The sequence below is a fragment of the Labeo rohita genome, chromosome 17, assembly GCF_022985175.1.
Source record: "Labeo rohita strain BAU-BD-2019 chromosome 17, IGBB_LRoh.1.0, whole genome shotgun sequence".
NCBI lineage: Eukaryota > Metazoa > Chordata > Actinopteri > Cypriniformes > Cyprinidae > Labeo > Labeo rohita.
Window position 1 is genome coordinate 6888756 of NC_066885.1, and position 13951 is coordinate 6902706.

General features: G+C 36.6%; 1 protein-coding gene across 1 annotated transcript in view; it reads right to left on the reverse strand.

Annotated features, from left to right (window-relative positions):
• Positions 1–13951, reverse strand: part of kiaa0586 (KIAA0586 ortholog) — a 161136-nt gene that overhangs the window by 68209 nt on the left and 78976 nt on the right. Inside the window, 4 exon segments of the mRNA XM_051133094.1 lie at positions 356–552; positions 12009–12179; positions 12415–12489; positions 12492–12588. Of these exon segments, the coding sequence (XP_050989051.1) occupies positions 356–552; positions 12009–12179; positions 12415–12489; positions 12492–12588 (540 nt within the window).

Genomic DNA, 13951 nt, shown 5'->3' on the forward strand with positions numbered 1-13951 from the left:
TAAAAAAAAAAAGGTTGAAATTTGCCCTGAAGCTATAAGGGGGTCATTTAGAAAAGGGGCCTGTCCACATTTACTTAAAATCCTACAAAGCCTACAGAAAAGCTCAAAACTTCACGAAACCTGGTGAGCATGTGACGGGTGATTCTAAACAAGCATGCAAAGTTTTAAGGAGATCGGACCACAGCTGGCGCTATAACAGTCATAAACGTCAAAAAAAAACTGTGGCTTGATGGGAAACAAATATCACATTAAAAAGGAAAAAACGATTTATTGCCTCCCACTTCTGTCCAAATACTTATAAATTAATGTTGTTAAGATGTAAAACTGAGATACTACTGTATGTTACAGCTCTTACCTGTATTTGGAGCTGGGGGGTCCGTTTCTTTGGTTCTGACTGGACCTCCAGTAAGATGGTGTTGGGTTTCCGAACAGCAGGAGCAGGTTTGGGTTCAGGAACAGTGATGGGAGGGAAGGAGGTTGTTACGGTTGCTGGTTTGTCACTAATGATGACCCGTGAAGGCACCGGGGCCTGGCCATCCACTCTGGGCTTACCTAGAGTACGGAGTAGTAGTTAATAATCTGTGATTGCAGCCAAAAGATTATAGGTTTTATAGCAACCTGCATTTGTGTTGCATTATGAATTGTGTTTCAGAAAGTAATGGCATGTGAAATTGAATTTGCATTGCTTGCTTGTGTTTCTAAATATATTAGAAAAGACTGAACTATAATAGTGAACTCAGTTTGAAAAACGTTGTGGTACTCTTTTTGAACTTGTGGCATTATTTTTGTCATGTTTGCGCATTAAAAGCATTGTCGTAGCTTTATAACCTTGTGGTTGAACAACTGATGTCACATGGACTATTTTAACAATGTCCTTACTACCTTTCTGGGCCATTCGGATTTCATCAACAATATCTTATTTTGTGTTCTGAAGATGAACAAAGCTCTTATGCATTTGCAACGACATTAGGGTGAGTATAAAAACACATTTATATTGCATTATGAAATGCATTTCAGAAAGTGCAGACATTTAAAAAAAACTAATTTGCATTGCCTGAAGTGCTCTTGTGCATTACCGTTTTAATGCACAAGTTGCTTTGGATAAAATGATCTACTTATTTACTTACCTGCGCGCTCAAAATGGAAAAAAGTCACCTTTTTATTCAGGCATTGGGAATAGGTGAACATGTCTGCAGAGTGAAACATTACCAGAACAACTAGAGGCGACATTAAACACAAAATCTCCATCCCCCTCTTTTCCACAGGATGCGTGAGTGCACTAGGAATACACTCCGGCAAGCTAAACGCGCCTCTGCCAAACCCCTAAAGTCTGCACATCCATCGTCCCGATGCAGCGCAGATAACATCAACACGCTGTTTACAGGCAAGGGCACAACGCGACCCCAATACTCACGCAAGAGGGATATTAAAGACAGACACACTCCTGCAGATGGAGCCCACACACACACACACACACACCTACTCATTACTCCATCTCTCTGCTCACCGCAGAGCGACTGCAAAGGACGTCCACGGTAGTTTAAAGTGCCGTGTCAGCCCGAAACACATTTGCACACATCTGGCCGAGCGAGATGCCAACATGATTGGCATCTGTTCTGCAAAAGGGACCGTGAGAGAAACAGGTTCAGCCAGAGTGCGCTAGCGTGGGTTTGTGTCATCCCCGTTTGCAGGAAGGCAGGTTATAGACGCCCCATTACATAGAGATGCGAGTCCGGCCTCGGCACATTAACGGCGAACGAGGAGGCTGGCATTAGCATAAATCTGCTGCGAGCGCCGCAATCTGTTTTTCCCAGCCTTCCATGCAAAGCAGGGGAAACATAAGCTTTACGATTTCCATAATTTGGCTGAAGGGCATCCAAACAGTGGCTCAGGAGCAAGAAGCACTGACTCATCTGGAATGCACAAATACTTCTGATAGCAAACATGTGGGTTCTGCTGAAGGAAAGCTTGAAAGGAGGCGTTTGTATTCCAGAACCTCAAGAGAGTGTGCGCTCTGAAAGGCGAAACCAGATCGGACTGATTAGCACAATGATGGACAGTAAGAGATGCTATTATGGGCTATTCGCAACCCAGAGAAGCCGCAAGGCGTGCGAGGAAACAAAGAGCCGAATGAAGAGACAGAATTCACAGCCCCCAAAATGCTTAGGAATACATCCAAGAACATGTAAATCACTGACTTTACTGGACCCGAGGACACTGCAGTAGGAGACTTGGGGAGAGAAGATGGAGAGAGCGATGATGAGATGATTAAAACAAAATAAATGCACATAAATATGTGTGCACACGCCCCGCTTCTGCAACCACATGCAATTTAAAGCAACAAATGAAGTCACGTTTTCACCGCTGGGGATACCACCAGAGCAATTTCGTCTACAATCAATAACGTATAAGAATGCACCTCAGAGACAGCAAGCTATGGTGAGCATGAGCCATGAAAGCGTCTCGGCCAAGCAAGAGCAGCAATCAGTGTGTGAATTAAGAGGCTTCACAAGGATTCTTTCTTTATCAATAATACATTTGGGGAAGAACAGAAAAAAAGACGGATCGTTATACAGAGTTGCATGGAATTCAGAACTGAATAGAGAATTAACTGCTATTCAGATTTGAATGTAAGAAATTTGAATGTAAGAAAGAGGGATTAAAATGAATTCAATTAATGGATGGATAGATGGATGGATGAAGAGACAGATGTACAAAATGACAGATAAAATGATAGATCTGCTGATAGAATGATTGCTAGACAGAACAATAGCTAGACAGAACAACAGAACCATAGACAGAACGAAAGATAGGTAGATAGATAGAAAAATAGATGGATGGATGGAGAGACAGACATACAAAATGACAGATGGAAAGAACGAAAGTTAGATAGATATGATAGATATGACGATGGATGGACGGACAAATGGACATAACAGACAGAAAGATATACAGATATGAAGACAGACAGAAATAATGATAGAAATGATATATATAATGATGGATGGATGGATGGTGAGACAGATGTACAGAATTACAGATGATAGACAGATATGCTGATAGAACGATTGCTAGACAGAATAATAGCTAGATGGAACGATAGATAGGTAGATAGAACGATAGATGGATGGATATATGGATGAATGGATGGATGGAGAGACAGATGTACAGAAGGACAGATAGAAAGATAGATAGATATGAAGATAGATAGAAATAACGATAGATATACTGTAATGATGGATGGATGGACAGACGGATGGACAGACAGACTTACAGAATTGCAGATGGAAAGATAAATAGATATAAAGATAGATATAATTATAGATATAACGATAGATGGATGGACGGATAGATGGATGAATGGATGGATGGATGAATGATAGAGTGATGATGGATAGATGGATGTACGATAGAGTGATGATGATGGATGGACGGACAAACGGACAGACAGACACACACAAAATGACAGATGGAAAGATAGATATATATATAACGACAGAAATAACAACAGATAGAACGATAGAACGACGGAACGGCAGATAGATAGAATGATAGAACGACAGAACGATAGATAGAATGATAGAACGATAGAACAACAGAACGATAGATAGAACGACAGAAAGACTGGATAGATGGATTGATGGATAGACAAATAGAAAGGAGGATGGATGGCAGATAGATGATTGTACGATGGATGATGGATGGATGAATAGGAAGATGAATGGATGGACAGATAGATTGACTGTAGGATGGATGGATGATGGATGGACGAATAGAAAGACGGACAGACAGACAAACAGACGCTCAGAATGACAGATAGAAAGATAGATATATGAAGATAGATATAATGATAGAAATAATGACAGACAGAACGAATGAACGATAGATAGAACGATACGTTGGATTGATGGATGAATGGATGGATAGACAAATAGTAAGGAGAGTGGATGGCAGATAGATAGATAGACTGATTGTATTATGGATGGATGGATGGATGGATGGATGAAAAGAAAGATGGATGGATGGATGAATAGAAAGACGGATGGATAGATGGATACTATACACAAATAGAAAGATGGATGGATGGCAGATAGATTGATTGTTGGACGGATGGACAAATAGAAAGACGGATGGATGTTGAATAGATGGACGGATAGACATGGATGGATGGAAGGAAGGACAAACAGATGCACAGAGTGACAGATAGAAAGATAGATATATATGAAAATAGATAGATATGATAGAAATAATGATGACAGAATGATTGAACGATAGATAGAACGACATATAGGTTGGATTAATGGATGGAAGGATGGAGAGACAAATAGAAAGGAGGATGGATGGCAGATAGATTGATTGTAGGATGGATGGATGATGGATGAAAAGAAAGATGGATGGATGAATAGAAAGATGGATGGATAGATAGATACTATACACAAATAGAAAGATGGATGGATGGCAGATTGATTGTTGGATGGATGGATGGAGGAACAGAATGATAGATGGATGGATGAATAGACGGACGGACGGACGGATGAACAGATAGATAATCAGACATATAGAAGACAGAAACAATCCTTTTATTATATAAAGAAAAAAGTATCCTAAAAGCTCCTGAGTTTGACTGAAAAATCAGAATGCTGCTATAAACTGTCTAAACTTCTCTTGATCGCTGCTGTGTTGATTCGACTGCCACTTTCTACTCTCTGCAGTGCAGAACTTGCTAAGCAGATTTGCGGAGAGCTCGCCTGCTGTCGTTCGCGTGTAACTGTGACTCGGGGGCCGTCTGTGGATGAGCCGCACCGAACATCTGCAGCAGATGAAAGGCTCTCTCACCATTCCCATGGGGCGCTCCGCAATTCCCACTGCCGTCCCCAGAGAGTCACGGAAGAGAGGGAAATTAGGCCAGCTCTAATCTACAGCCCTCCAGAGACCCAGTCTGAGCCTTGGCGAGTCAATCCAATCCAGGATGGGCCGGTCTGGACTCTCTCCTTCACAGATACAAAATACAGAAGTGCCTGGGAAGTTTTTAATGAGAGTCTGGAACTTTCCGCTCGGGTTTCATTCACACATTCGGTGTGACGGGAAATAGGACAGCCACAAGGACGACACCGGTGGACGATTAAGACGCCTTGGGAATCGCCTCAACTGCTGAAAGATGTGCTTTTAGTTGATATGGGATATTAAATACATTATCAGGAGATCCTTCGCTCTCATTACATGAAAGTTAGATGGACCTGATAGCAACGATTTTGGGAATGAGATGGTGAAATGAAGGAGAACGTGTCTAACTTGCTTTTCACTTTAAATTTAGACCAAAAAAACCAACATCCCTGCTGAGAAAACCAGCATGGCTCAACAAGGCCAGACAGATCGGTTTGAGAGTTGAGCCAGTCCGGGAAAATTTTAATGATTTAATCATGTGTGGTTTTATGTCCTGAAAACATAAACATTCGGTTTTCTGTTTCTCTTCTGAACAATTTTTTGGTAATTCTGTTCTTGCTAATGTAAATATGTCAAGTAAGAAAGACTCGGAAAGAACTGTTTAATTAAAAATACTAACTTTTTTTTAAACTTGTTGGAAAACGTGTTAAAAAAAACATCCTTCTGGCATGAAAGTCCTCATTTTAATCTGGTTTGTCATATATAGACATAAATATAGTTGCCTCAGAGTATGTCGCCTTAAGAAGAGGATACTAAAACAGGGCTCTACAGTGCGATCGAAAACTACTGCGTGTGACTATGAAAAAATATTTAGAAGCACCAGTGTGACTGAGACGATCAGCATATTTGTGTTTGCGCTGAGGGGAGCTTTAATAGTTTCTACGTGTTTTTGCAACGTTGAGTAATGTATCACAGACATATCTCATGAATTCTTTCGTGAACAAAGTGTAAAGAGAGTGTAAATAAGAGATTCATTGTGGAGTGACAGCTTTTAATGATTTTTAAGGGAGTTTGTAAATGAGATATTGATTTAATACAACAGTTAAACAAACAAGAAGTTAATATTAAGTGAATTACATTATCTGACTATAACGCTATTGCCTGATTGTGCTCTATTTAGTCGTCAAAAATAGTTTGAAACAAGTCACAACTGACCCGCTTCGCATCTCCATTCAAACATAGCGTTGAATCGTTTATGAATGAACCTGTGTTTTTAAACGAATCTAGTGAGTCAATGATTCAATGATTCAATTCCCCATTCATAAAGACAGTCACTTGCTTTATTCCTGAATGAATCAGCTGTTTGAACGAATCAAATGAATGGGTGATTCAGTAATTAAATCAGTGACTTGTTGCCACCTACTGGCAGTTTTAGTTTCATTTTTAAAATATCTTTTCTGTTATTTGAATCATTTAACATTTCTGTTTTCAAAATGTTATATTTAAGACATTCATCTCAACATGAATTTATAAATTTGATTGCACTCATGCCACCTTTGAGCCTCATTAAACATGAAAATACACCTACAAGCCACTTTCGTGTTCTTCTGTGCCACCTCTGTGGTACAAATTCATTTTGTTAATACTGATTTTGTTTGATTATTATTCTACTTGTTCTTATTCTGTTGCTTTAATTAGAAAAAAAAGTATAAATAATAATTTTAAAAAAAAAATTAACATAAACGATGACATACTTTTTATACTTATTTTTTTTAAAGTTAGAAAAATGCCATTACAAAGGTAAAAAAAATTCCCCAGTAAATCATTTTAAGGAGTCATATATTACCTCGTAATGGAAAGGATCATTTTTTTTATCTGATTTTTTGGTTATTGATTAAAAAGTGCTCCTAAAATTTTGACTGTGCTCCTAAATTTTTAATGAGCACAAGTGCTCCTAAAAAGAAAAGTAAGTGTAGAGCCCTGTAAAACTGCTTAATTTTTTTTTTAAAAACTGGGGGGAAAAATCCTGCAAAATATATAAATAAATAAATAATGTGGTAGGACCAATAAAATTGTTTTAAAAAACTAATAAAACAAAATAAAATAAAATATGACCAACATGAATTTTTAGGTTGGTTTATGCTAATTTGTTTGACACTGGTCTACACTGTAAAAAAAAAAAAAAAAAAAAAAAAAAAATTTGTTGAGTCAACTTATAATTTACAACTTAACTTAAATAATTTGTTACCCTGCAGACTTAACATTTCTAGTTGACTAAACTTATTTTAGTTGACTGAACTTAAAATTTTAAGTTGTAATAAGTGAAAACTTAGATATTTGAGTTGACTGAACAAACAAGTTGGTTTGTTTAACCTAAAAGCTGGGCTTGTTACCAAGCTGCCTTAAGCTTTTAAGTTGAATGAACTGAAATATCTAAGTTGTCACTTAGTACAACTTAACATTTCAAGTTGACTAAACTATTTTTAAGTTGATTGAACTTAAAATTTTAAGGCAGCTGGGTAACAAAATATTTTAAGTTGAATCAACAAATTGTTTTTTACAGCGTAGCTAGTAAGTCATTATATACACTAGACTAAGTCTTAGGGTCCACACATCTCGTCACTTCAGGAACATTTCCGCAGTAGTTGCCCATTTCGGACTCATGCACTAACATTAGTGTTAAACAGATAAAAGCCAGTGTTTAAATGTAACATTTTAGCAACATTAGCATTGTAGCTGCATTTATTCCTTACAAAGACATTCCAATAATGCAATTGTGAGCTTCAATATGACCATGAAAGGAGTTGAGTGTCTACGAAGGCGATCAGGGCCACTGCATTGCAGATGTGATTAGCGAGTCTTTGTTCACTCTAGCATAGCTCAGATCAGAGGTCAGTCCAGCATACTGGCAGCCCCTCACAAAATGCCCACCTGCCATTTCATACATTACTAGGCCATTTTCCGCCCGTTCATTCCATTTTCAATACCCTGAGCCACAATTTGGGAAACATTTGAATACTGTAAACAGCTTTAGGGGAGCAAAGGTGCTTCGTCACTGGCGTTTTTTGTGCAATACCTTTAATTACCTCTTCAGTCCATTGCAGAAAATAACGACAGCAATTCAGCCGTTACCAAACTAATGGATCGTTTCGGCGCCAGGAGGTCGTAATCCTCAAAAGGTAGGGGGGACGGGATAAAAGAAACTAATCAACTCATAATATGAACGCTTTCAAAATGTTTTCAATTGGCTATTTGCAATTACTGCCCTAAAAAGTGGCCTCGTAAAGCACGACGGTGTTTTCATACATATGGCCGTTCGGGCTAATAAACAGAATTACCTCCAACCGCACAAGGTCGGACCTGAGATGAAGCACGCAGTGATTGGAAGCGGGAAAATGAGAGCGTAATAGAAAGGCATTAATGTCCCTGACAGTGAAGTGATTAAACGAGAGCGGCATAGGAAGGTTTTTTAACGAGTGGAGAGGCAGCCGTAATTAAGAGCTAAACTCACACCGCTGAAATGTCTGTCTAATTAAGTCCATTCTTTAAAGCTGCCGTGTGCTCAGAGCCAGCCGGAGGAGAAGCGCTTTATGACTGCAGCATGTGGAGGCTGTCGCAACCATTCATGCCGCGTCGGAGGTCTTTGTTTCGGAATGGTCAGAGGTTTAATGGACACTGAACGGCAAAGACTGCATCATCGGTTGTGTGCGTATTTGTTGCAATCAAAAGATAGGATGTGTGAAGCTATAGTTTTAAGGCATCATATACATAATCAATCCTGATGCAAAATCTGTGTCAAATATTTTTTCTCACAAGGTTACAAACACAAAAAACTCCTATAATCAAAAACTCACAAAACTGAGGTCAACAGAGTTGCACAATTATTGGAAATAAAACCAAAATTGTGATAGGGCTTAGAGGAAATATCAAATGGCAAAGACAGTGATTTAATTAAATAAATATGAGCTGCGTGCTTCAGAGTGAATCTCTGCATCTGCTCTGAGTTTGGGTCACTTTAACGTCAAACACAATGTGCACCATATTCCCGAACTTTTAATGAGTACCGTTTACCAACAAAACAGAACCAACAAAGTTCAAAGGTTTAACGTTTGGAGTTAAAAAGGAGTAGTTCACTTCCAGAACAAAAATTTACAGATAATGTACTCACCCCCTTGTCATCCAAGATGTTCATCTTCTTCAGTTGTAAAGAAATTATGTTTTTTGAGGAGAACATTTCAAGATTCCTCTTCATATAATGGATTTCTATGGTGCCCCTGAGTTTGAACTTCCAAAATGCAGTTTAAATGCAGCTTCAAAGGGCTCTAAACGATTCCGTAAGGGATAAGGGTCTTATCTAGTGAAACAATGGGTTATTTTCTAAAAAAACAAAAAAAATTTATATACTTTTTAACCTCAAACGCTTGTCTTGTCTAGGTCTGCGTTAACACTGTTTTTCTGGTTTAAGACAGTTAGGGTACGCCAAAAAACTCCCATCTCATTTTCTACTCCAACTTCAAAATCATCCTAAATTGCTGGAGAACTACCGACCCAGTATTTACAAAGTGAACATGCAAAGAAGGTTAAACGCCCCTTACAAAAAAAAGGCAAAACAGCGATATAGGACGTTTTTGAAGTTTGAGGAGAAAATGAGAAGACAGTTCACACAGACATAGACAAGATGAGCATTTGAGGTTAAAAAGTACATAAATTGTAAATTACTTTTAGAAAATAACCAATCGCTTTGCTAGATAAGACCCTTATTCCTCGGCTGGGATCGTTTAGAGCGTTGAAGCTGCATTTAAACTGCATTTTGAAGGTTCTAACTCTGGGGCACCAAAGAAGTCCATCATATGGAGAGGAATCCTGAAATGTTTTCCTCAAAAAAACTATTTCTTTACAACTGAAGAAAGAAAGACACGAACATCTTGGATGACAAGGGGGTTGAGTACATTATCTGTAAATTTTTGTTCTGGAAGTAAACTACTCCTTTAAGACAGCCATAAATATTAGCATTTATAATTATAATTGTGATGTAAAATAAAATATTATTGCATTTTTTTCATTATTATTTTTGTCAATCAAGATGTTCACGTCTTTCTTTCTTCAGTTGAAAAGAAATTAGGGTTTTTGAGGAACACGTTCCAGGATTTTTCTCCATATAGTGGACTTCAGTGTTAATTTTGGAAGCAAATTTTGATTTATCTTGTCACACGCCATATTTTTAGTCATATTTTAATCATCTGAGTTGTTTTAGTCTAGTTTTAGTTGACTAAATATAAGATTTTAGCTGATGAAATGTACAGTAGATTTAGTCAGCTAAAATCTAATGGGTTTAGTTACAGTGCATGTTATTAAGCATTTCTTTAAAATTACTCACTGTATAGGTTTGATATTAAGGTTTTATCATGATAGACAGATTTAACTGCTGTGACACGCAACTTGCCTTTATATTAAAATTAAATGAAACAACTTCTCATAAAGAAACAAGAACACGATCTTTTCAATTAAATGACAATGGTTATATAGGCTAATTATGCATTCTTAATGACAACTTGTTAACCACATTCTTCATTCTTTCAAGCAAACATATTTTTTATAAATAAATTTAAATTAATCTTTATTAGAGCTACTAAAGTGATTCAGTCAAGAGCAGTGAGTGAGTTTTTCTCTTTCTTTTGTTGCTTGATTAACATCAATGCCACAGACAACAGCAACTAAATTAGGCAAAACTAAATGCATGGATGCAATGTACTGATACATGTTCGATATTCTCCCAACTGTTTCCGTTCACCTAAGACGTAACCGAGTGTGTTTATGAGTATACTCATCAAAACTAACAATTCGACTTCATTTTGTGTGTATTTCTCTGTTCATGAGATGCGAAAGAATACTCAATACACTGAGTTCTCTTTTACGCCATCTCATATATCCACGTTTGCTCTTCTCTTACTCCCAGATATTGACATTTTTGAACGTTTTATGAGACGTTCCGCCCGATAGATTAATAGGTTATGATACAGTTCAACGCATCTAACCTCCTAACCACACATCAGATTTGTTCTGAATGAATCTCTTCCCAAATCAACCCTCCCTAACATTTTCGTCTCATTTTAATTTGTTGACGAAAATGTCAATAGATTTTTGTCACAGTTTTTGTAATTCAAAGTTTTTTGTTTCGTTGTCATCTTGTTTTGGTCTGTGAAAAAAAATGTGTTGGAATGGAATGTGGAATTCAATGGAAGCCAATGGGCTGAAGGTCCAAACTGCAGTTCTTTACGATCGTCATTTTCTAAAAACAAATAAAAATTGCTATACTTTTTAACCACAAATGCATGTCTTGCACTAGCTCGACTTCACGCATTACGTAGTCACATTAGAAAGGTCACATGTGACATAGGCAGAAGTACCCACCCAGTGATAAATCGAACGTGCAAAGAAAGTCAAACGGCCTTTACAAAAAAAGGTAAAACAATAATGTTGGACAATTTTAAACTTGGAGGAGAAAATTACATGAACTGGAGTACACAGACAAAGAACTAACCACGCGTGACTTTTCCAATGTCATTACATTATGCGTGAATTTGCGGACACGCATTGCAGAGCTAGGTCAGGATGAGCATTCGTGACTATTAAATTTTTACAATTTTTTTTAGAAACCAACCAATTGTTTTGCTAGATAAGACCCTTATTCCTTGAATGGGATCATGTAGAGCCCTTTGAATCTGCAGTGAAACTGCAGTTTGGACCTTCAATCCTGGAATGTTTTCCTCAAAAACCTTAATTTGTTTTCGACTGAAGAAAGAAAGACATGAACCTCTTGGATGACAGGGGGGTGAGTAAATTATCAGGAATTTTTTTGTTCTGAAAGTGAACCAATCCTTTAATTTCTTTTTATATTTTACATAATAATAATAATAATAATAATAATAATAATAATAGTTGTTATTACTACTAGTAGTAGTTTATAGACATATTGACATATAATCACAAAATTTGGGCCAAACTGTGCAGCCTGCATTCTAAATCAAAATCATAATTTTTATCAGAAAACTTTTTAATAAGAATTTTTCCTTTCACACAGGCCTAACAGTGAATGATTTTTACTTGTGCTAATGGTGGCTTACCTAAAGGTATGGCCATGGGAATGAGGTAACCTCGCACCGGAGAACCAGGCTGCTGCTGTTGGGCAGGATCACTGGGGCTGAACAGGAAATGTGGCTCAGAGACTGAAGACTGCAGGGCCGGAACATCCACAAATTGGCTAGTTTGGGTTTTAGATGACTTCATTTTCACTCCTATATGAGAGAATGAAAAGGGAGGAACAAGTAACATTCAAGAACTTGGACAGAAAATGCCAATTAGGGGTGATCACGATTCTATTTCACGTTGTTTTTAAGACTATTTTGCAAGTTGCTTAGCAGTACAGGCAAACAAATTTCCCTATTTAAAAAATACAGCCCTATAATGTAACAAAACATAAGAGAAAAGAAGAATTACTTAGACATTTGTAATTGAAGACCTTTACGTCACCTTTGACAGTCTCTACAACTTTAGGTCGTTGCGGTTTGGATTTCGGCGTGGGGGAGTTGAATCGAAGGTAAGGGCTTTTTTAAGTGTTCGTCGATGACCATCATAAAGAGCTTTCCCATACAGCCTGGCCAGATACTCCTGGTCATCGTGAGATTTTAACACAACCGACTGAGCCTGAAAGGATGATAAATATACACTAGATCAACAAACTGTGTGTCAAGCATTTTATACTGTGAAACACTTATACATGGCACAGTACATTATACTGATACAGCACACTCATATCTATAGTAAACATGGTAAAGTAAATTATGATTTGACCACACTGATGGTAAACATGATAAAATATATTATGTTATGCTTACATTTATGGTAAATGATACTATAACAATCATATCTACAGTAAACATGGTAACTATATTAGGTTATCCTCACATCTATGTAAACCGAGTAAACTATATTATAATATACTTATATCTACGGCAACTATGGTAAACTATGTTATGTTATGCTCACTTCAACAGTACTCATAAGTTTCCAGTAAGTTTGGAAACGATAAGATTTTTAAAATGTTCTTGAAAGGACCCACTTACATTCACCACAGCCACATTTATTTGAGTAAAATGACAGAAAAACAGAGAATACTGTGAACTTTTAATACAATTTAAAATAACGGTTTTCTATTTGACTATATTTTAAAATAAGAGTTGACCGATTATCGGCCTGGACGATTTTTGGAGCCGATATTAAGCCACTTACATTCACCAAAGCCACATTTATTTGATCAAAACGACAATAAAAACAGAAAATACAGTGAAATTTTATTACAATTTAAAATAAAAGTTTTCTATTTGTTTATATTTTAAAATAGGGGTTTACCAATTATCGGTCTGGCCGATTATTGTTGCCGATATTGTTGCCATTTTTAGGGTTATTGGTATCAGTCATTTTCAAAACTGATTTGTTGATAATATGACTTAAAATACAGTTTTTGTTAGAGACCTTTTTTTTTTTTTTTTTTTTTTTTTTTTTTTTTTTTTTACACCAGACATATATATTGTTTTAAAATATCAGTTATCGGTCTACTCGATCTCTAATAATCTGTTTTGGCCCTGAAAATCACATATTTGTCAACCCCTATTTTAAAATGTAAATTATTCTTGTAATTACTCATATTTTTTTAAACAAAAATACAGGATTATTTATTTATTTACATATTTATTGTTACTAGAATAGAAAGTTCAAAAGAACAGCATTTATTTAAAATAGAAATATTTTGTAACATTATAAATGTCTTAACTGGCAATTTTTATCAATTTAATGTGTCCTTGCTGAATAAAATGATATATATAATTATATAAATTTATAATTTCTTTAAAAATGGTAAACTATGCTATAAAACACTCATATATATGGTAAACATGATATATTATACTTCTACACACTGATATGTATGTAACCACTTATTTCTACAGCAAACATGGCACGAAATACTAAATATACAAATACACAAAGATGATATGCTACAGTATAAAAC